Source organism: Haliotis rufescens, unplaced genomic scaffold, assembly GCF_023055435.1.
Source record: "Haliotis rufescens isolate VD_foot unplaced genomic scaffold, xgHalRufe1.0.p SCAF_8, whole genome shotgun sequence".
Classification (NCBI taxonomy): domain Eukaryota; kingdom Metazoa; phylum Mollusca; class Gastropoda; order Lepetellida; family Haliotidae; genus Haliotis; species Haliotis rufescens.
The window spans coordinates 1,037,123-1,062,667 of record NW_025964372.1 but is presented as its reverse complement, the minus strand read 5'-3'; the positions used below and the strand labels follow the sequence as shown (position 1 = coordinate 1,062,667).

General features: G+C 41.2%; 1 protein-coding gene across 1 annotated transcript; it reads right to left on the bottom strand.

Annotated features, from left to right (window-relative positions):
• Window positions 1-1,256: 1,256 nt before the first annotated feature.
• LOC124121302 (O-acyltransferase like protein-like) lies at window positions 1,257-24,740 on the bottom strand. Its single transcript, XM_046484284.2, has 15 exons — window positions 23,909-24,740; window positions 21,611-21,765; window positions 19,240-19,336; window positions 18,554-18,641; window positions 17,395-17,675; window positions 15,292-15,471; window positions 14,329-14,425; window positions 13,681-13,773; window positions 10,331-10,496; window positions 9,267-9,346; window positions 7,654-7,776; window positions 6,470-6,590; window positions 5,151-5,337; window positions 3,566-3,708; window positions 1,257-2,728 (listed from the first exon to the last, which is right to left on the bottom strand). Exons 1-15 carry the CDS (start codon window positions 24,294-24,296, stop codon window positions 2,606-2,608), a joined length of 2,322 nt encoding a protein of 773 aa, XP_046340240.2. The 5' UTR covers window positions 24,297-24,740; the 3' UTR covers window positions 1,257-2,605.
• Between the last annotated feature and the right edge of the window lie 805 nt (window positions 24,741-25,545).

Sequence of the window (25,545 nt, the reverse complement as noted above, 5' to 3'; positions counted from 1 at the left end):
CCAGCCGGTATTTTCAGAAATGGATATGTCAGCCCGAAGGATGATCTAGAGAGAATGACCGGAAATCGAAGAGTACAAAAAATGATTATTTAAGCACTGTCCAATCCAGTGAATATCTTCTTATGTGAGAACCTTGTCAAATTATAGTACACTTCGTGTCTTTGCATGTGTGTGAAACCAAATCCCCCATCCCTTGGACACGCATCTGGTTCAGTGCAAATAACATTGAACATAATGTTTTCCAAACAGATTGTTATAGATTGTAGTATAGGACAAATTACTGATTTCAATTTGTAATTAACGTTATTGTACTAGTCGTTTCAAGCTACAACAAATAAAAGGTTTCCACTGAGTCTAGATATTCAAATATCATATTAAATATGCAAGATACTGAAACTTTATCTTGAATGTAATTACCTTAAGTAATACTAATAATTTTACCCACAGTGCAATAACTGGACAAAGCGTCGATGCACCCAAACCACTCCCACACTGACCATTAATTACAACTATGTACATTGCATTGAGGACTGAATGGGGATTTTGTCGGTTCATTCATGTATAATTAGATTGACCTTGACCTCATTGAAATTCCTGCATTCTGATTAGCTAGATTGGTCACGTGTTATTGCATTCATTTCCCAATGAATGTAAAAAACTAAGCCACGCCCACCGAAGCGGACTGTTTAATTATAAGCATTGACTGTGTATTTTCTTTGTTCATTGAGGCATGAATCGAAAAACCAATGTGTAAACTTTTGTAAGAATCCACTACGCTGTTCTCGGCCCTTGGGTCTCAAAGGGTTGTTTGGACAATGAATATGCATGAGTTTCGCTAAATGCCCTGTGCATGACGATACACGTGAACAGAAAGGGAATTCCCTCGACTGTAACACTGAGATTCCCCGACACTGTTTAGTAATAAAAGTAGTACACTTGTGGGCGTGGCCTAATTTTTTTACATTCATTGGGGAATGAATGCAATAACACGTGACCAATTCAGCTAATCAGAATGCAGGTATTACAATGGACACAACGAAAATTTAATTTTTATGTTATGACCACGATAACAACGGACTGTTTATAAGGTAAAATCAGTGTACGTTTTATATGTAATGACCATTATAACAGTGTTATGTTTATATGTTAAAAACAATGTGCATGTGTACTGGATGTGTAATGACCCGACGGTGCGATGGAGAAATTAGGAAGTTGATAGCCCCACCAGGCGTGTATTGACCAAGAGCAGAAGAAAACACCATAAAAAATATTTTATTAAAAGAAAACAGCACAGCGATTAACTGTCAATGCTAATGGTAGAGGTGGCAAGGCTGAAGGAACTACTGACCAGACTTCCATGATTCCAATGAACGGGATGTGGAAAATAAATGTGTGAGGATTTTCGGCACTCTTTCTCTACTTCTCTGCTTATATATACATCATGGACGAGTGAGTGAGTTAAACTTTAACGTAGCATCGGCATTATTTCAGCCACATAGCGACGACCATCATGTTCTATAGTTGTGCCTTCGAGGTTCAACCCAGTGTTAAATATCATTACCATCGGTTAGGACGTTCACGTGCTTTACAATATCACAGTGAATACCATTAGCATCAAGAACTACACATTTTGCACAATAAAATATTTATCCTAAATATCAATGTTATTAAGAACATTCACTTTGTATAAAACAGGTTATTGTTAATACCAATCTCATCCGGAACATTACATCATGCACAATAAAGCAATTATCATGAATCGGCATTAAGGTGACGTTGCATCAATATAAATAGCATTGACGTTATTTCAACTCCTTTTATTCTTTCTTACGGGCATGCTTAAACAAGGTACTAGTACCAAACGTCGCTTTAATATTGCTGGACGTTGCATTAGTGATATATTGCAGCTATTCACTGCGAGCTTTGTTAAGAACTGATAAATTGAATTTCATACTCACTATATACCATTCTGAAGACCATATAATTTTGTACACTTACAATAACGATTACGGTAACTACCAATCAAATGAAGAACATTCACTTGTTCAATAAAACGACCATTCTGAATACCACTCTCACGGACCCAGAACATCCACTTAGACAATAAAACGATCATTGTGAATACCACTCTCACGGACCCAGTTCATCCGTTTGGTCAATAAAACGATCATTGTGAATACCACTCTCATGGACCCAGGTCATCCGTTTGGTCAATGAAACGATCATTGTGAATGTCACTCTCACGGACCCAGTTCATCCGTTTGGTCAATAAAACGATCATTGTGAATACCACTCTCATGGACCCAGGTCATCCGCTTGGTCAATAAAACGATTATTGTGAATGTCACTAAGATCCAGAACATCCACTTTTTTTTAAAGAAAAAGACAATCGTGAACACGAAGAACAGCAAAAAGCTTAATGAAAAATGATTCTTGCAGAACTAGAACATCACATTTTGTACAGTAAAACGATTATTAAAGTAAAGCTCTCGAATGCACAAGGTGACATTTTGAATGAATATTTAGTGATTACAATTAGCCCCATGAACTCATCTCAAACCAAGGATCTACCAATAACAGCTGTTCTAGACCTGGAACGATGTCTTCAGTTGCGCCGTTCACGCTTCAATAGCGCCCTCTCCAGGCCCATCATCGGCGCTTCGAATACAAGAGAGACAACAAAGGATACACCGTAGGTTATAACGATGAAGCCGAGAAAGTTGTACACCTGTAATGGAAATAAATGTGTTTGTTTGTTTGTTTGTTTGTTGTTTAACGCCGCATTCAGCAATATTCCAGCTATATGACGGCGGTCTAAAATATTAGAGTCTGGACCAGACAATCCAGTGATTGACATCATGAGCATCGATCTACGCAATTGGGACATGTATCAACCAAGTCAGCGAGCCTGACCACCCGGTCCCGTTGGTCGCCTTTTACGATAAGCATAGTCGCCTTTTACAAGTATGGGTTGCTGAAGACCTATTCTAACCCGGAGTCTTCACGGTCCGAAATAAACGTGAATGGGTTTTATGTGACTATGTCACGATACGTCAGGCAACAAACACTTTGTTTTTTATGCAAAATGTGTGAGTGGCAGGTACTACCGATGGGTAGCATATGTCTGACCTTGGACACCTGGTGTCATCACTGATTTTCATTGACCCTTTCACAAAATTTTCACAGCTATTTTCCTTTCACGCCCAATGGAATCTGTCTCGGCAGATACTTAAGTGAGATTTACTGTATAGAAATGTACAAATATGCATGTCGATAGTTATAGATTACTAACAATGAACCAGTGAAGATCCGGGGTAGAACAGGCCTTCAGCAACCCATGTTGTAAAAGGTGACTATGCTTGTCGTAAGAGCGGCTAACGGAATCGGGTGGTCAGGCTCGCTGACTTGGTTGATGCATGTCATCGTATCCCAATTGCGTGGGTCGATTCTCATGTCAATCACTTGATTGTCTGGTCCAGACTCGATTATTTACAGACCACCGTCATGTAGCTGGAATATTGCTGAGTGGGGCAAACAAACAAACAAACAAACAAACAAAACTTACAATGTTGACGTCGGATATGAAGAAGGGGCTCCGGTGTGTCATATACTGGTACATTATCACCATCGGATGAGTGAGGTAGGCGCAGTACGTCAGGCGACTCAGAGTCACAAAACCATTCCAGGACATTAACTTGTTTACAAAACCTGAAAGATGGTCAAATATGGGATAATGTACTGAATGGTTGTTCCTATAATCATTTTGTAGAAACACATTACCCTGTCTTTTAAGATTCCAAAAGCACTGGTGTTTAATTATGCTTAATCTTGACCAAATGGTCTTCTGAGGATTTCAGTCTTCTTCATTTAAAACTTATATTGTATCTTTGCCTTTGGGTTAGGTGTCCTGTTTCAGCACCATTGACGGTGTGTTGTGTGGTCACTTTTACAAAGGCTTAAGACCCGTGAAGATTCCGGGATAGAATAGGTCTTCAGCAACCCATACTTGCCGTAAAAGGTGACTAACGGGATCTGGTGGCCAGGCTCGCTGACTTGGTTGATACATGCCATCGTATCCCAATTGCGTGGGTCGATGCTCATGATGTCAATCACTGGATTGTCTGGTCCAGATTCGATTATTTTACAGACCGCCGTCATATAGCTGGAATATTGCTGAGTGCGGCGTTAAACAACAAACAAACAAACAAATACAAAGGCTTAAAGTGGATGGGATGTTGTACTCTGCATAGAGGGCAAAGGTGTCCAAGCAATATCAGACAACACGAGACACAAATGACCTTTTAGTCTTGCCACGGGGGCAACAATTGTTCAGTTTGTAACGATGTAGGCGATCACTGGGAATAAGTACCAGTTGTAGCCCTCTTACAGAATAGTATTTGCGAGGATACAGTAACAGGCAGTTAAGTAACATAGAGAACATATTCACTTACTGAAAGTTAATCTTTCCATAAGACGTTCTTTAAGGCAGGATAAGCCCTTTGCAACACAGCCTATCTGTGACTTTGCAACCAAATGTTTTCCTATTGACATCCAGTGTAACTTTATACACGTATAAGACAAAATTAGTCTTTCAACTGCCACCCCGGGTAGATGTGTACATAACCTGGCCTTATAAGTAATGGAGAAACCATGACACCGAAGGAATGGTATGATTGTATAACCGGGTAGGCACAGAAAAGCCTCGGACGCTAGGCAATTGTAAAACCTGGGGAGCAATTGTAAAACCTGAGGAGCAATTGTAAAACCTGCTGAGTGGTCTTACTACAAAAGAAAGGTCGTCTGGGAGATGGTTACAACACCACGATAGGTTTATAATTGCAGTAAAATCACACAATATAGGTAGCTTCCCCAGTTCCATTTCTGAGAACAGGAAGCTACTAAACATACCAACCGCAGTTCTGCATCAAATGACACTTACTTGAAAATATCTGTGACCACACATTCAGCATGTGTATTAATGCTAAAACAGGACTGAATATTGAAAAATAGTTTAAGTTTTAATTACTTGATGAAATCTTACACAATATTATCAAATCACAACTGCTAGCCTTTTCACTGCACGCTCAATCTACGAAAGCGTCTTGCCGCAGAACTAACTTGAACTGACTGTGTTGGACATGTAGACCTACCCCCGTTCCCTGTTGCACACGCCACCACGACCCAGCACACCGCAGCTCCCCACACCGTCCTGTGAGCAGAGTTGTAAAATGCTGCCACGTCACTCGGCATCGGCGTCCCATTGGCTGCTTCGTACGGCCCATAAAGCACCGCGAGAGCGGAAGCAGCAGCCAGAACCCAACCACACAGTACTGCTTTCTAAAATAAGAATTACTTGTCAAAGAACAGAACATCTTACAAACATTATATTTTTTACTCATGTTAAGTGTGGGAAATAACACCTGTTAAACATATGAACTGCAAACAACGATTTTCTTCACAGTTTCTTGGAAATACAGACGTTTAATTTTTTAGCTTTTTAGGTACATTTCAACCGTTTGTTAGGTGACAAGATAATGACAGCTTATGATTTCTCTATTAAAAAAGAGAAAATGTCTCAGGTTTTCTTTAGGCACTAATTATAACATCTGGACCTGGGCACCAAACCTTTCAGCACAGCCCCTTTTTAACTTCACAACTACTGTCTTAATATTAACATCACTTCGTGAAATTAGGCCCTGTTGACAAAAATCTAAAATTAGAGATTTTCCAGAAAACAGAAACAAAAGATATATTGCCCTTTGGTTTTCCCCAAAGTATTCGAAGGACATGCTAAAAACGACCTATTCTAGTGAGTGAGTGAGTGAGTATGGTTTTACGCCGCTTTTAGCAATATTCCAGCAATATCACGGCGGGGGACACCAGAAATGACCTATTCTAGAAATCAAAGGTAAAAACACATTTACCCCAGAATTGTACCCAAAAAATGTTTTTAAGTACATGCTGAAAAGCTTTTTTTCAGAAAGCCTAGAATTTTTTTTTATTTTGTCAAAGGATTTTACGCAAAAATGTTCGATGTACATGCTAAAAAAGACATTCTCCAGATAACACAGGGAAAACATATTTTGCCCAAAGATTTAACCAAAAAATGTTAAATGTACATGCTAAAAAAGACATATTTTTCCCAAAGATTTAACAAAAAAATGTTAAATGTACATGCTAAAAAAGATATTTTTCCAGAAAACACAGGAAAAACATATTTTGCCCAAAGAATTAACCAAACATTTGTCGATGTACATGCTAAAAAAGACATATTTTGCCTAAGGATGTAAACCAAAAATGTTGAAAACGACCTTTTCCAGGTAATAACCAAGAAAAACATCTTTTGCCCCGGGATCCTACCCCAAAAATGTTCGCTGCAAATGCTGTACACATAGATATGTTTATAGTTGTGACCGAAACAATATTCTGTCGAAAACAAAATCATTCTGGAAAGTAGTTTCTAACGTACCTTGTTTAGGTGGAGCTTACAGTTTGTTCTGTACAGAAAGTACCCGGCCACCATGCCGATTAGGTATGGGCCCATCCGACAGTAGGGAGTCATGTAGTAGGCGCCATAATCATCAGGGCCCCTGCAAATAGAATTGTTTTGTTACACTGGCAAATACCTAGAAGGGTTAGGGATCGACCATTTGATATTCTAGGGAGGGGAGGGGTGTTGGGTTGGTGTCGACATTAGATATGTTTTCAGCTACAACTACAAATCAAGGTTGTTTTTTTACATTTAAGGTATGAGCCTGAATTTTTTCAAAGAAATGTTTTGTTTGTTTGGATTTCAGCAAGATGACCTCGTAACCTTGTCGCAAATAATTGAAAAGTCAAATTAGTATATATCGTTGTTCCAACGATTAACTACTGACTTATGCCTTTTCTAAGGGTTAGGAACACACGTTTTTCTACCTTTTTAAGAAAAAGAATATGGTTGAAATACAGAATAACAACTCGGAAACCAATGGTAGATATTATGAGTAACGTCCTACGTTTGCACAGGGGTACATGTGCACTAACAAACACAGCTTAAAGTTCTGTTATTGTCTTGTATTCTTGCCGAATGAATTGGGTTTTTATGGCATCCTACACTACTACACATTTGAACAGGACCACGCCTTTGACTGAAAATGACTATTTTGGTCCTTAGCAGTCTATAAATAAGAGCGAAAGTCAGCCATCTCCTACGACAGCACATGATTCCAGACATTAGAGATTCCATCGCTTTGTCACAAAGATCAAGGGTGAAAGGGTCACACATCACAAGAGTCATCACTCATAAGGGTCACAAGTCACAAGGGTCGCAAGAATCTTAAGGTCACAAGTGACTCACAAGCGTCACAAGTCACATGTGACTCTAGAATCTCAAGTCACAAGTGACTCGCAAGGGTCACAAGAATCTCAAGTCACAAATGACTCACAAGGTCACAATGGTCACAAGAATCTTAAGGTCACAAGTGACTCACAAGCGTCACAAATCACAAGAGTCACAAGAATCTCAAGTCACAAGTGACTCACAATTTCAAAAGATAAATTGTTTATATAATATGATTAATGTGCCAATACAGAATGCAGTGTCACTACTATGAATTAATACAACGACAACTAGATAGCTACTAGATAGAAATCACTTCAAGCTAAACCTACGGTGTTCCCTCCGTCTGGTATAATATACCCGTGGTCATGTTGTTCAGCCTTGATATCAAACCAGCAGTCGTGAGAGTAGCAGCCATGAAGACACCGATCACAACCATACCGAGGATCTCCGAACTGGAATTAAAGGATACAAACAGATGTTGTTTTATGCAAAGTCAGCAATATTCCAGGTTCATCACGGCGGCCTGCTAATAATCGAGTCTGGGTCAGACAAACCGGTGAGTGAAAGCATGAGCAATGACCCCCAACCAACAATGTCACACGATATGACCATCCGATCCTCATCACTTGGCTCTTACGACAAGCATGGGTTATTGGTGATTCATCCTGCACCCGAGTTACCCCCCTTGGGGTGTGAGAGACGGATAACATTGTAGTTCAAACACGGAGGTCAAACCCTATCTGCCGAAACAGGACACCCTTGGAAAACAGCCATCCTACATAAGAGCCATGGTTGGTTGGTTTGTTGTTTAACGCAGCACTCATCAATATTCCAGCTATATGACGGCGGTCTGTAAATAATCGAGTCTTGACCAGACAATCCAGGGATTGACATCACGAGCATCGATTGACGCAATTGGGATCGATGACACGAATCAACCAAGCCAGCGAGCCTGACCACCCCGTTAATGGTCTCTTACGACAAGCATAGTCGCCTTTTACGGCAAGCATGGGTTGCTGAAGACCTATTCTAACCCGGATCGTCACGGGTCCAATTATTTGTAACAACATTAAATCATACGTATAAATACGTATTATATTAATTACTAACCCTGGAATATGTATCATATACATTACTAATAATGGAATAGGCATCTACTAATTAATTTAGATAACTTACCTCTTCTGCTAATTATTGATGACTTATCACTTATACAAAACCGAAATTACATATGATACTAATTATAATAATAATGCCACTCCAAATTAGCAAACTAAACTGTTTTGTTTTGATGGTTTGATGTTTAATTTCGCCCTCAGCAATATTCTAGCTATACGACGGTGGTCTGTAAATAATCGAGTCTGGACTAGGCAATCCAGTGATTGATATCATGAGCATCGATCCATGCAGTTGGAATACGATGACATGCATGAATCAAGTCAGCGAGCCTGACCATACGATCCAGTTAGTCGCCTCTTACGACAAGCATGAGTTGCTGAAGATCTATTCTACCCCGTATCTTTACGGATGACATACATATGTAACTGTACATTACCTAGCGTATATATATTGAAGAGATCTGAATCATTATAATACAGTCAGAAATCGTCCTCAAAGAAGTGTTCATTCACAAAATAAGAGACAACAGCGCTATTTGGAAAAAAAGAATCAATCCAGAATTAAATATAGTTGTATCTGCCACCATAATAAATAGTTGGTCCCTGAGACATGTTATACACACAACATCGCATTTTAAAAGGTATAACAAGCATATATACCTCTTAACTTTTCACAGGTATAATGGGGACTGAATTTGACTACTAACTCCAATCTGTTGTCATACAAATAGTGTTCGATGTTGCCATGGAACGGATGCACTGTCATCTTCATTTAAAGTTCAGTGCTCGTAACAGTGTGACTCATTATCCCTAACCTTACTTACTAGAAGAGTGGAATAAGAATGAGCGGGCTCAAGACGTAGAACTGCATGTCGTTTGCCAGATACCAGGCCCATGTGAAACACTGTAAAATTAGAGTGGTCAGCTAGCATTAACATCCATGTCAAAGCCACAACAATGAGTTGAGTTTCAAGTAAGACTTACCTATTATGCTAATTAATCATAAGATTTAACACATATATATATATAACCACACGTGCAATTAACATGGGATTCAAATAGAGTATAGAGTATGGTCACACGCCACTTTTAGCAATATACCAGCAATTTCACGGCAGAGGACACCTTTATCATCTTCCCGAGGCAAGAGAGTTAACTGACTTTAAAAGTCCAGTTTCCACCCTTGCCGAACTAGGCTTGAATTCCTGGGCTCGACCGTAGCGCCACCAGTGGTTATTACGAGTTATGTCCCTTCTAGACGGAGGACACCCTTATGGACTTCACACATTGTACCCAATCGGGCCTTCTGCGTGCCGAACGAACGCTTTAACCCGGTTAGGGTTTACAATATAAAACTAAAAAAATTATCACATGACATAATGAAAACATGAACTGTAGGATCCAAAAATATGTTTGGGTGTTCCTTTCAAAGAATAAGTTGTATCACAGAAGGATAAACAAAATCTCAGGGTCAGGTCATTTCTCACAGGGGGGTGGTGGGTGTCGGGGGCATGATTCACTCCAGCCTCCAGGAATCCAGCCTGTCAATTGACCCGCGTGTTGCACCAAGCATTAACAATTAATTGGTACATTTTGTAGACTTTAAACCCTCTTAAGCGTTTATTGAGTATACATGTATATATATCAAATACATGTACTAATCTTCGTCAATAAAGAAAACCATAAAACAGTTCTACCACATGTGACGCGAAAAATAGAAGGACAACATAAGCCTCGTTCTGGCATTAAACGGCCTCGTTCTTGCTTGGAAAGAGCGCTCAACAGCTACCATTGAGTAAACGGGGAACATTCTAAATGATCACTTTATGGGCTATCACAGAAACATTGGCCATATTTATGCAGGCGCCTTGTGTGATATGTTAACTACCATGTCGTTTCTGTTGACGAGGTTGTTAATGTAAAGGAGGTTGGTCCACCAGTTGTCTCTGCACTGCTGTTTCTGAACACCTGTTTGAGGCCAAATAGGTCCATCTCCGAGATAATGCAGCAGGCATGTGTAAAACATCAGCATCATCATGTAAACTGGAGTCAACCTATAATAATGATAATAATAATACAAATAATAATAATAATTTACAGGATGTCTTACAGATATTGTGTCATCATACTGCGCATCCAATGACATTATTTACATGGAGCAGAAATGAGCTAGAAAGGGATGTTGGGGTTGTAAGGATCAACTACTAGTTCAGAAAATGACCCTTAAAGAGGCTAAAACCTACCACCGTAACCTCTCAATGTGTTGAATAGACTACACAAAAGCTAATTATTCTGTACCTCACGAATGGATTTTGAGGTCACTGGAATGTATTGACTTCCCCGAGCGACTACTTGTTTTACTCAAGTCTTTAATGAATTGCTGGTCAACTCAACTTGAGATGTAATCGCAGGGGCAGGTGGTGAATTTGGAACCCATTTCTACCAGAAGAGGACTATTTCAGGGCGATTCTTTTAGTCCTTTGCTTTTCTGTTTGTCACTAATACCGTAAAGGTTTTTTGCTCAGCAAAGAGGAAGGTTATCACCCGTGACCTCCTAAGCACAGATCCCCAACACTCCTTACTCACCTCCTTTACATGGATGACCTTGAACTTATTGCCAAAAGAGGATCCACACTAAAAACAAATTCTGCTTGTTGAGTCCTTTTCTAATGATATCGGCATGACCTTTGGACTCGACAAATGCAACATTCTTCATTTGAAACGTGGCAAGGTAGAAGAGCGAGGATCAGTCAGTTTAATTGGGGAAGGTCAGGCCTATACGTACTTAGGGATGCAGATTAGGGACAAACTCCAGAATGCCCATATCAAGGGCAAACTTCGGGCAGAGTACATATGTAGACTAAAGAAAATCTGGAGTTCAGAGCTGAACGCTCGCAACAAAGTCAAAGCCACAAATACTTATGCTGTACCCGTCCTTTCGTATTCCTTTGGTGTTGATGATTAGACGAAACAAGAAATTTAGGGTATTGACATCATCACACGAAGAATCATGTCAGACATTAGATCCCACCACCCCCGCTCTTCCCTCAATCACATATATTTACCAATTATGCAGGGAGGGCGAGGTTTGATTAATGTGGAGGATCTTCATGATATAATTGTTTTGTGCACTTTTGCACACATTTATTTGTCTGATGATCCTCTTTTGAAGCATGTCAAGACTCATGATGAAAACAAGGCATTCCACAGTTTTCTAAAACGAGCCAAGGATGTGGGACATAATCTCAATGTCGGTGTTGATTTTGTTGATGGTTCTGTACTGCTGGGCGGTACAGACATGAGTGTCAACCAAGCGAAGTGCCATATCAAATCGGCCCAGACTCAGTTGTTCAAGGAGAGGTCTGAACGACCACTGCTGTCTCGGCTGCGTGTAGAGGGGGCAAGGGCCCTGAGCTGATGATGAGCGTAACCAGCCTGACTGTGACAGGACCACCCAAACCCTCTTTGCTGCATTTTCTATTTTAATCTGTACATAATAATAATATTCATAGTATATTCATAATGAGCTTGGTTTCACACATCGTGACGGGTGCTGGGTGATCAGAGGCACATTTCAAACAAAGTCACGTGCCTAAGGATGGATCAATAGTCTCAGGCGCCTGAATTCTATGTTCAGATTGCGTCCATTCGGCGTGCTATAGACTTTATGCTGGTGGGTTCGAATCCCATATTCGCCCTAATAATGTTTCTAGATGTGTCAGCACTTTCTCTAAATAGGTAAACGTCTACGACTTGTATAATTTCGGTCTTTTGAAGGTCGAGTTAGGATTGAGGCTCGTTCTGGCCCCCTGGAAATGTCAAAATGGTTTGAAAATTATCAGACAGTTCAAATGGAGAAGCGGCTTCTTTGCTTTTCGAACTTGCAAATCTTATACTTCTGACCTGATCAAATGATGAATATGACTACAATGAGGCCGATATTTCGAACTTCAAGTAAAAATCTAAGTATCTGTATCTTCTACGAACATCAGCTTTGGTCAAAGACTTGCTCTTGTTCAAATATTTGAAACCCGCTTTCCTCTACAATCACCTGTGCATGTAGTGTTGTCACGAGTCGCAAACATCCAACTGGTTTAAGAACAAAGACTAATTCTCATTCATGTGAACACATCTGATAACTTTCAAAAAACAATTTCTAACAGTTTTCTCAGCACAAATCATGTGGACCAAAATAGGACCTCATAATAATAGTGGGACTTTTTCTTAGTACGTTGATGTGATTTAAAGAAATATATGACGTTACAGGCAACAAGACGGCTATTAATACATTCTTTTAGACGTGAGACTTATCTAAGAGCTTTCATTTAAGTCACTTACATGAGTGAGTGAGTATAGTGTTACGCCGCTTTTAGCAATATTCCACCAATATCAGAGCGGGGGACACCAGAAATGGGCTTCACACATTGTACCCTTGTGGGGAATAGAACTCGGGTCTTCAGCGTAACGAGCGAACGTTTTAACCACTAGGCTACCCCACCTCTCCTCACTTAATGAAGCATACTTGAATTTTCTTTTTCTTAAACATAAACGTCAATGTCAGAGAATAGCCAGTCGCCAGTATTTGACTAAACAGATTCCATTGAGCTAAAAGGTGCTGCAAATTATATGCATGGGGTATTGAAAATCAGTGATGACACCAGGTGTCCTGCCTTAACGGTAGCTTAAGTTACAGAGTAGGGCTGGGACGAGTCCAAATTAACTACCAGGGTACCCACCCCCCTATTACCCTACCCTACCCGGGTACCCACTCTAGGTCTCAGGAGATGTCTCAAAATGTCCTATTGGGAACATTTTTAGCATAGCCCTGGCAAAACGTATTTAGATACATGTATTAAACAATCTGGTCATGCATACACTGAAGTTCACTTAAGTTATATGCTTATTCAACCATATGAAAAGTCAGAAGGAATGGGTGCATGGTCAGAAAGAAAAGCGAACATTAATGACTTGTAGTGTAACCATAAATTCCAGATAATTTTAGTCATGAGACAATATATCACGGGTCCGGGTAGACCTGTTGGTACCCGGGTCCTACTCTGTACCCACCCGACCCGGGTACCCGAGATACCTCTCCCAGCCCTATTACAGAGCTGCCATGTTTTTAAGTGAATATATCTGTCCACATGAAAATGATGAACCGAACGCGTAAGTAAGCTTAGGGTTGTGGAGACCTATTGGGTTCCTCACAGGGGTGTACAACAGTTGTTTAATGCCTACCTCCAGAATCTGTGGAAGTAGAACATGGCCCAGTTTAGTTTCCCCCGTCCTTTCTTCAGCTCCTTCATGGCCAGATAGGCAACAAGCAGTCCACTGGTCAAGAAACGAAAGGAAGTTCAATAAAATATTGGTGAAAAGTTCTGTTTTTAGATTATTAAAGCCGCACTCAGCAATCTTTCAACTCTATAACGGTTACCGCCTCCGTGGTCTAGTGGTAGAGCGTCCACCCGGAGAGCGGAAGGTCCGGGGTTCGATCCCCGACCGCGTCATACCAAAAGACGTTACAAGATGGTACTTGTTGTTACCCTGTCAGGCGCTCGGCAATCAGGGGCTAAAACAAGGACTGGTCGGCTCGGAGTCAGTATACTGTGTCTTAGTGGGGCATTCATGTTAAACTGCGGCATGGTACCCCCCCCCCCCCCCCCCACCCCACCCCCAGCGTATCCAAACTGAGTAGATCGATGCTCATGATATCAATCAAGGATTGTCTGGTCCAGACTTGATTATTTACAGACCTCCGTCATAAAACTAGAATATTGCTGAGTGCGGCGTTAAACAACAAACGAACAAACACTTACTATGAATGAAACAGCGATAATTCGAATGTCGCTAATATATGTTATTTAATGATTGCTTGAGTCGCATCACCTTAATGTGAAGAATGTGTCGACAGATACGAGAGCATTGAGGATTCCATGGAATGTCCACCTGCTGACATTCTCCTGGATGAAGGGGGCACGATTTGCTGAAAGAGAGAGCCATATCTCCGTGTTTTATGGAAACGAAAAGTTAACAGAATGATATTATGATTCATGCAACAGAAATTCAGTAAGAATATATGACAATGCAAGTTGATACGATAAGTACAAAGGGAATCTCACCTGAGTGTCTTTTGATATCAAGTATATCAACACGAGTTGATAAAAGTGGAAAAATTCCGAGGCTTGCCAAGGTTTTTGCCACTTTTATCAACGAGTGTTGATTTATTTGATATCAAAAGACACGAGGGTGAGGTTTTATTTATCATCCAACATCATTTTTCAAACTTTTTCAATTTGTAGACAGTAATTAGCAGTGTCTTCAGTGTAAAAAGTACTGCTAACAGCTTCAGTAGCAGAGCCATTTGTGATGTCATTTGATTGTGGCGTCATGGTAACCAGTGATGTCACAATGGTCTGCAAAGCATTGTAATGTAATTTCATTGATCTCATCCAAGCGATATCTCCTGTAGGAGCCAGTTTTGGATGATAAAGAGAAATATCATCAAAACTGACGTCAGACTGAAATCGTCCGGATTACCAAAAGGACGAGGTGTGACTTGCATTTTGTTAAGCACACAAACATGTCTGAAAAAAAGCTAAAAAGACCGATTTTGCCATCTTCAAGAGAAAATTTTACAAGTCTCTGGGCCAAGGTAACTGCACACCATACATTTGTTCTGTCTTTATATCCTTAGACAATTAACTTCGGTTAACAACTTAAAAAGGAAACAAAGCCTAATCCTCTGTCACACACAATTCTTTTCCGTTTCAAGACATTTTTCTCTGAAAAGAGGAGCCGTACAAATTGTTTTTTACAACAGTGAAAACAGTGAAAACACATGGCACTTACAGCCCATGGTCATAAGAGTTGAGAAGGCATGTCCCAGAATGACCCACGTCATGCTGAGGAACCGGATGCCATGGACAGCTGTCAGGCTCCCCGCTGCTTGTTTCGTATCCAGGATCTTTGCTCCATTTGTGTAGGCAGAGAATGACACCAACATTTTAATCCCCAGTCTTTGGGATGGTTCTGCAGAAAGAGAATGGGAACAACCGAGTTCGCGGGAGATGGTTCTGTAGATAGATAATGGGAACAACCGCGTTCACGGGAGATGGTTCTGTAGATAGATAATGTTTGTTTGTTTGTTATATTCCTGTCATATGACGGCAGTCAGTAAATAATTCAGTCTGGACCAGACAATTCAATGAGTGACGTCATTAGCATCCCAAAAGCCGCTTACACCCAAACCCACGAGGTGGTTCTGTAGACAGAGAATGCTAACAACAGCTTACGCCCAAACCCAGGGAATGCTAACAGCAGCTTACGCCCAAACCCACGAGGTGGTTCTGTAGACAGGGAATGCTAACAGCAGCTTACGCCCAAACCCACGAGGTGGTTCTGTAGACAGGGAATGCTAACAGCAGCTTACACCCAAACCCACGAGGTGGTTCTGTAGACAGGGAATGTTAACAGCAGCTAACACCCAAACCTACGAGGTGGTTCTGTAGACAGGGAATTCTAACAGCAGCTTACACCCAAACCCACGAGGTGGTTCTGAAGACAGGGAATGCTAACAGAAGCTTACACCCAAACCCAGGGAATGCTAACAGCAGCGTACACCCAAACCCACGAGGTGGTTCTGTAGACAGGGAATGCTAACAGCAGCTAACACCCAAACACCCAAGGTTGTTCTGTAGACAGGGAATGCTTACAACAGCTTTCACCAAAAAACACAGCTGGGTATGTAGACATCCTTTTGAATATCAACACATTCAGCCACTTAATGAAAAATGCCATCAGCATTTATCTGCAAATATTTTGTTCTGATATACTGAGAACAAGGGACTAACACCAAAAGCTTTATGATTTGAAGAAAAAAATCATCAAGAGAAGAAACAGACATGACATCTTTTACCTTCCTCAGTCTTGCAATTTCTGAGTTAACATTGCGAAATATACATTATGAGAGAATTTAATAAAGCGTATATGTGTTGAGTCCCACTACTAAGTTTACATAAACCAAGTTTTTAACATAAATGATTTAAGACCATGATAATGTTTTTTCAATATGGATGCCGTGGCGGCCATATTGAACCTCGGATTGAATTGAACCTTGTGAACAAATTGGGGTGTCATCATTGGAGGGAACAAGTATGTGCAGTTTCAGCGTCATGGGTCCAGTGCTTTCTGACATGTTTACGACTGTGGAAAAACAGGTCATGATATAAGCACACTAAATTTCAGTCAGCTAAGCTAAACAATTAAAACGGGTCGCATTTGTCTTATTCTGTCTGTTGTTTAGGCCTATGAGGGAACATACTTTCTGTAATAATTAATAATTATCCTTCTAGAAAATCGTTTGACAACCTATGACTTCAGTACAAGTTGATCATATCACTTGCCTTGCATACTATCGCAAACGAAATCTACCTGTAGGATAGTACGCTTGTCAAAGTCCATAAATTATCATTAACACACAGTACACAGTTTGTCTACAATTTGTATATACGGTTTCCTGGGCCGTGTGTTTCTTAACTATGCACAATGTCACTTCACACTTACAATTTTTATAATGTAGTTCTAGATTTTACTTTGTTTTGCGTATAGTGTTTTAGCGTGTCCCATTTACCTACATCTAACAGAAAATACGAAATAGTGCTAAGCTGACATGCATGCAATGTTTATTTTGCAGCATAAGTCTGTTATGATGCGTTGGTGATGACATGCGAAAAAACACAGATTCAAACAAAGCACACGCGTGAAGAAGGCTCAGTGGCTCATTTGATTGTGGATCTTCGTATCCTGAGGGCGTTGAACGCTGTTCATACTATCAATCACTGGTTTGTCTGGTCCAGACTCAATTACGTATGTGAAATTTTGTCGATTCAAGCAACAAACAAACCCAATGAAGAATGAAGATTTCACATGTACGGTTTAGTCTCAAAATATTACCCGATGCTTTGTCTTGTGGTTTATAGATGGTTTCTCGGCCGGCGGTTTTACGACTTCTTTCATCTTCCTGTATGGCCTCAGCATCTTCAACGCTCACAGAAGTTGATTCCGACAGCAAAGGGACTTTTTCTGAGTCAACCGTTTCTCTGCGATCAGCGGTTGTCGACGCCCCTGCGTGTTTATAACTTGATTTCGAAATTTCATCTTTGCGCATTTGAATGAAAATGACGTCATATCCGGTTCCAAGTACGACCAGCAACGCAAATATTGAACAGATGACACTAGAACGAACCAATATCATCGTGAAGAGATACAGAAAGTCAAGTTTTAAATGTCTGCTATTTGATACACATGTAAATCCTGATCCGGAATCTCCGATGTGGTCAATGAATACATTGCATGGTATGTGTGTTGTTCCTTATAATGCATGGAGTGATATTGTTCTTTACAATGCATGGTATCAATATTTATTCTTATAATGAATGGTCTGAATATTGTTCTTTATAATGCATAGTTTGGGCATTGTTTCTCATACTCATCTTTATAGTACATGCACTGGTTCTTAAGCCAATCATCTTCCCGAGGCAAGGGAGTCAACAGACTAAAAAAGTCTTCGTTCCATCCTTGCCGAACTAGGATGAAATTTCTGTCCAGCCAAAATATAACTCCATAATTCCAGCCGAGTTTGGCAAGGGCGGAAACTGGACTTTTAAAGTCAGTTCTTCCTTGCCTCGGGAAGATGGAGTTAATCAACTATCAGCTTTCTAACACGATTCGGCTTTATTTCTTCACCACTTCGATCTAAACAAAAGTAAAAACACACAGAAGACAAATGTTACTCAGATAGTACACTGTTGTCAATGTAGGCGACAGATATGACAGGATCCACAACAATACAGCGGAATGAGTTTTAATGTATTCCATTCCATATTCGGAACTGCCCGTATATGTTTGTTTTCGAGATGCAGAAATCAGATATTTTGCTCTAAATGTTTGGCTCGTTTCTACAGAGTATATAGAATCCTGGACGCGGACTGATTGATTAGAAAGCTCACCCGACACCACCTCCAATGTAAAGATTGTCAGATCTTCACACAAAGGTATCGTATTGGAGTAAAATAGATAGGTTTAAGGAGATTGAAAGATACCTGTTACTTACATGGCAACAATGGCGTCAGTGTCAAGGGGCTTGTCCTTTTCATAACAGGTAACACTTGCCAGAAGGGATATGTTCTGAGACATCAGCACTGATAACAAAGAAAGGTCCAGTTAATAAATAACCGAAACGGAGATAATTTAGGGGCCATTCGGCATATTTCATGATCATGTATTATCTTCGTTATCATACCCTGGAAGCAATGGAAGAGGGATATTGCATCATGTTACTGTAATCCTTGGAGTGCTAGATCGGGCGGTGGGGAAGCCTAGTGGCTAAAGAGTACGCTCGTCACACCCAAGGCCAGAGTCCGAGTCCCATCATGGATGCGATGTGTGAAGCACATTTTTGGTGTGAAATTGCTGGAATATTGCTTAAAGCGGCGCAACACTACACTCACTCACTGTATCAATGTAACGCTAGATCCGACTGCATAAAATGTGACGAGCGAAACTAAGAAACAAATTTTCTTATGGTTCATAGCATAGATATACAATTAGATACCCAGCAAGTGATGCATGAACACAATGCTGCCCGAGTTTACCTATATGATTGCAGTGAACCAAGGTGAAAATGCATGCATGGAAGGATGAAGCAGTCTACGTTGAAGTATAGAAGAAGTTACGACAGTTTTGTAAAACAGCCTTTCGTGGCCTTAAAGCATGGAGTAAGAAAAGGTGATAGTTTACGGCCGTTAGCGATGGCTGTGACGTCTTGCCCAGAGCAGGAATCTGGCATGCACATCCCGAGGGTGATGTATGTCGGGGTGGGATTCATCGGGTTCGTCTGAAGTAAAACAAAAGTCAAGAGCGTCACTGCGTGTCGAGAATTAATCACCAGAGTATCAATACATTCTTATTGCAACTACTAAACTTTGCTCCTTGATCAAAACAGGTTTTCGGAACGACCATTGGATTTTCAGCTGTGGTAATCGTAAGCGGGCCGGAATTGTGGTTTGAGATCAGCATTTGTGTTTCTATAGTTTAGGAAATCAATTATTTAACTTGACATAAACAGGTACTTTGTATTATACACTTTAATAGAATCTTCTGTACAGGGTGGTCATGTCTTTTTAATTTTCTTTATTCGTTGGCATCCGTCAATCTCAGGAACGTCCTGTGACCCTGAAGTTTTTTGTAGCGTGGCCAGGCAAGTGAAATCGCCAATGTTGGAGCAGAGAGAAGAGACTCAGGTTTGCGGCGTGGGAAAGAACTCCAGCTTTCTGTGACTTGGTCACTGCAGCTAATTCCGAGGATGCGTTTCATGATGCGCACGTGGAAGGTATTGTGTTTCTTTTCATATCTGGAGGAGAGGGTCTAATGTGCTCGGGATGCAGGATCAGCAGAAAACAACCTTGACCGGGTCTCGGACTTTACGCACTTTAGATTTAGCCTACAGGCAAGCCAGATTGAAGAACTACCCATCACATTTTCAGTGGGTGGTCGAGGGTTCAAAGGCGTGTTTCAGCATCACTGAGAAGTTTACAAACAGGGTAGGGGCAAGTACACAGCCCTCCCTTACTCCACTGTTGGTGTTGGAAGCCTCAGTGTATGAGCCGTCAAATTGCATGGTGCCTTTCATTATGCAATGACTGGAACATGCTGAGGAGCCAATCACGGCTCACAAGGCTGAAGGCTTTTGTGAGGTTGATGAAGGAGACATAGATTTGCTGCTTCTGCTCTCTGCACTTTTCCTGCAGCAGTCGGAGTGTGAAGACCATGTCAGCTGTGGGTCGTTCTGCCATGAATCCATGCTGTGGTTTGGGATACATATTCTCAGCAAGTTTCTGTAATCTGTTCAAGGCCACACAAGCGAAGAGCTTTCCGGTGATGCTCAGGACAGAGTTCCTGTGGCAGTTGTTACAATTGATTCTATCATCCTTCTTCTACAAGGTGACAATGTTGCATAGTCTATCAAGTCCTGTGACACAGCTCCCTCTTCCCCAAACTGGCAGAGAAGTTCATACAGGTGGATTAGCAGGAGTCCCTTTCTGCAGTTGTCAGCCTTTGGAGGGATCAATTCTGAGTGCTTACTCTCAAAACAGATACTCTTGCTCAGCTCCTCAACCGAGGAGTCTTTATCCAGCTCCTCCATTACTCTCTTCATCTGCTTGCCTGTCACTGATCGTTTCGCCTATTAGTGTCAGTTTCTGCATATTAGCTTTGCAAGACAATTTCCAAATTTAGAGATATTAAGTATATTCAGATATTTTTCTGAACCAAATTATGTGCTCAGTACGCACTCTTGCATTAAAATCGCCAAAGATTAGCAGCTATTCTTGAGTGGCGATTCTCTTCATATCAGTGTGGAGCTGGACGTAGAACTGGAACTCATCCTTCACCTCGTGTTTTGAGCGAAAGTCAGGAACGTACACACTGATGAGGGTTAGAGGCATATCGGATGTGAGGAATCGGAGGGACAATAGTCTCTCTGTTCCATTCTTGCCAAGCTCTATCGTTCTGCGCAGTGAGTTGACAGCAAAGCTGACGCCATGCTCACTTGTATGTTCAGGAGAACGTGTAGTATATCTCACACAGAGTGCCAGGCGTTTCCTGAAGCATGATGTATACTTGTAGTTTTCTAGCCTGCCTGCTGCCAAGCTTGAACCATCGAAAGCAGCCCCTGTCAACATATTCTAAGACAATCAAGACAGACTAATCACTGGTAGTGCGAGTTCCTGTTCCAGGGCGCAGGCTGTCGAGGGCCAGCTGTTACAATATTTTGTTCAATTTCCGGTGCTCCCTAACCGTGATATACCTGGAATATTGCAACGTAAACCAATACCCACTCACTAACCCTTTTCTGCTATGATTTTCAACCATATGGAACGAAAATATTTGTAACTAAAATAGCAAAAGAATGTATCAACTGATTTCCTTTCTTCATTTATTTGAAATCGTTTTCCCTGTGCATTTGAAACAATAAATCAACCTTGTCATGTGGAATTAATGATTTATTGAATTTATTTCACATGTAATGTCCATGAAGTAGTGGGACATACATTGACAAAGTGTTGGTATTTTGACATGTTTCTCAAGTATTAAACAGTACATCTCCTACCTGATTCGGGGGCATCAGGAGAGCTCTACAATACGTGGCACCGAAATCCACCTCAGTCCTGTTGGTTGTGACTCCAAGACATTCATCAAATGATCCCAGCCAGGTGAGCTCTCCCTTGAGAATGGCACTGCCAGGCTTACCAAAAGCATCCAACACTGTGAATATACCAGTGGTCAAATATCAGAGTGCGTTGAAGCCGGGTTGGAGTCCAATACTGCCAACATCATGAATACGAATCTTTTGTGCGTGAGAAACATATGCATACCTTGCAGATACGATATAATTAACCAGTGCTTGAATGATTGATTGATCGATTCTTGTTTAAGGCCGCACTCAGCAGTATTTCAGCGATATGACGGAGGTCTCTAAATAATCGAATCTGGACCAGACAATCCAGTGCTTGACATCATGAGAATTGATCCATGCAATTGGGATACGATGACATACATCAACCAAGTCAGCGAGCGTTGCCAGCCGATTCCGTTAGTCGCCTCTTTACGACAAGCATGGGTTGCTGATGACCAATTCTAACCTGGATCTTCACAGTCGTGTGCTGATGATATCCATCACTGACCTGCCTGGTTCAGATTCGATTTCTTCTCCATACCTGGAATATTGCTCAGTGCGGTGTTAACAGCAAACAAACTGTCAAACACAGAAATTCTTAACCAGAAGCTGTTCTGGAAAATATAACAATCAATGTTAGCTAAGGATCACCATAAGCATCTACTGAAATAGCCCGAGACAATACTGCGTGACATGTTTAATGAAATATCCAGATCCCTGAAGCACACACTGGTGTCATCGTGCCTCGCTGTAGGACATGGAGATCGGTTCTTCCAGCTCTACTGATCCAATCCCATGTCACGATTGGGCCCCTTCCATAGCGGTCATGTTCGGCTACGTTGGAATCCTGAAATCTCCTTGTCTACACCACACGAGGGTAAGACGACCAGTGAAGTCTAGACATTATCTAGTATTTCATCAGTGAAAAAGTACTGGAACCCAGACCTGGTCTTTCCAAGCGACGTGATCTTCAGCCCAATCCAAATGTGCCTGCCTGTGATGTCGCCCGGAGGTGACTGGATACCAGCTTCAATGAGAGGACCTCTTGGCGTTCCCCTGAGTGAGGTGGCAGTCACGAAGTGATGATGACGTGCTGCAATGAGGAGAAACCTGTCTTCCCGCTGTGTGGTTGAAGATCGCCTGCATGCCCTGCCGATCACACTTTGGCTGACACCAAAGCAGTTTGCAACATGACGTTGTGTTGACCCAGTTCAAGCATTCCCATGCATCTGCCTAATTCTTCCACCCTCATACGTCTTTGACGCTGAGTGGGCACGGGTGGCCCAGTCATCAAAGGCGCCGCGATTCGCTGTGTAGAGTTGCGTCCCTTGGTCACGCCAGAAACCTATGATTGTGGGTTCGAATCCCGGTACGCCCCCAATTATGTTTCTAGGCTTGTCAGCACAATAATGAGGTCATGGGTTTCACCGAAGTGGTAAACGTCTTAGACCTGCATCTCTTCGGGCTTTCCTCTCACATTAAGCTGACACGCCGTGATATAACTGGAATATTCTTAAAAGCGGCATTAAACCCAACTCACACACTTTGACTCTGAGGGGACATAAATACATTCTCTTGCAATCCTCAGAAGCAAATGCTGTTGTGATCTATGATAATGAGCAACGATTCTGTCACGATACACCCAAACACAGGTTTTCAAGCCCCTCGTGCCCATGACAGCATGCATTTGTCCGTTCATCACGAAATTCAGGTCCTATAGGGGTTACCCAATCATTGTTTACCGGGATATTTCAATCTTAACATGTTGGGGGATTTTGTTGTTAGATCAAAACTTGATTATTAGCGAACGTTGAGTTGTATCGATGGTTAGAATGTGTCGTCATTGCTTCGTTGTATGTATCATCATGACGTCGTCTGTGTATCAGGCCATGTTTGGGCCCATTCTAACGCGGAATCCCTACGGGTCACATCCATGCTTTGCATGTAGCGATTCTGCATTAGTTTATATGGCGATAACCGTGGATATGAGTAGTGCAGTTATCGCTTGGGTGCGATAATCACCCGATAGTACAGCATATTTGTATTCCCTGTAAATATGTTTCTTTGTTGTTTCACATGACACTCTGGGAGCAACACGCTAGGCCAAAAGCTAAGATTAACGATTGAATATGGTTACTATGAGTTTTTTCTTAATGAAATGCACATTTCCAGCTGCCATAGTTTGTTCGTAATTAAAATTGTAACATGTACTAGTATATGTAATGTACTTACTCTGCAGAGCCCATTCTTTATTTTCCATAATACCAGTGATCACATTCTGGGTATGGTTCATACAGACATCTTGTGTGTCCTGAAGAATCCCTAGCATCTGGCGGAGATTAGCAACTTCCTGGGGATTTTCTTCCACTGGAGCATTCGCAGCCTCTTCCTCAAACTCTCCCCTGAGAATGGTCTTGCTTTCTTTGTTCACATTTTGTTCGTCACGAACACTAAACAATTTCTTAAAAGCTATATCTCTGACTAGATTAATAATACTTTGAGACTCGAAATTCTCTTTTAATAGGCCATGGTTTCCTTCCATGTCAAGATAGGCATCCTCTTGACCCAATGACGAACTTACGCAGCCAAGTAAGGTGAATAGAAACAGCTTCTTAAACATGGCGGTCCAAAATGACTGTGGCCTACTAATAGAGTGACTGATCCTCACGTTAAACGGAAATCAAACGCTTGGCGCAAACTCACGGCGCGCAAACATGTTACCTTTACGTGATTCTCAAGCTGAGACACAACCAACTTCAACGCACACCCTCTAACTGTGACAGCTATTGTGTCTGTGCGATATTGTCATACGTGTATGAATCATAGTGCCATACCCGTGGTATATGATAACAATATCTCCAAGCAGGGACACATGTAGTTGATAAGCTGAGTATGTGCACTCGACAACCAGTTCGTGTGAACAGCAATGACGCATGCCATGTTTGTGTGGCTGTTATCTCGGTCAACTAAGGAAGGCATGTTTACACAACTTGACTGGGACAGAGACCATATATGGTCTCTGACTGGGAGTAGAATGTTGTAACCGATGCGTAGTCTGACTGTAACAGAAGTAGGTGTTTTGTGTCCCCCCCCCCCCCCCCCACACACACACACACACACATTTGTCCGACGAATGGTTGTCTGATAACTTTTTATATTTTTAACTTAACTAGTGAATATTGTTTTAACGAAAACATATTCCAGTAATTTCACGACGGCGGAAACCAAAAATGATTTCACAAATTGATGAAGACGATATGCAGATATATGTGTACATGTACTTAGTTATATATAGAAATGACGAGGGGACTGTTTACTGTTATCTGGGAAGGAATGATCTGCATGTATCATGTGTACCGACACACGTATGGGAGCAGTTTATTTTCAGGTTAAAAAACATTCTACTTCGAATGAAGGTCGAAATGAAACATCGCCGAAAACGTTTCCTCACATAGAGTGCTTACTATCTATATTTTGACATATTTGTTTTGAATATTTGTGTTTTCACAAAGTTTCTTTATTTTCAAAATAGCTTCTCCTTGCTTTTGTTATCGTTTTAAAAATCATGAGGTCAGCGAGAACGTGTTTAAACTGGGACGTGGAGCTTAATATCTGTGGATATGGCTTTCATGAATCAGATTGCATTTGTTGTGGTATTTTTATCAAGCTACTTCTCGATGTGTGTGTGTGTGTGTGTGTGTGTGTGTGTGTGTATGTGTGTGTGTGTGTGTGTTTGGATGGATGGATGGATGGATGGATGGATAACATCAACTCAAGGCACTGATTCGCTACAAGTCATGATTAATAATTGACAATTGATCCCAAAATAGAATGCCAATAAAAAATATATAACTGTACATGTATAACAC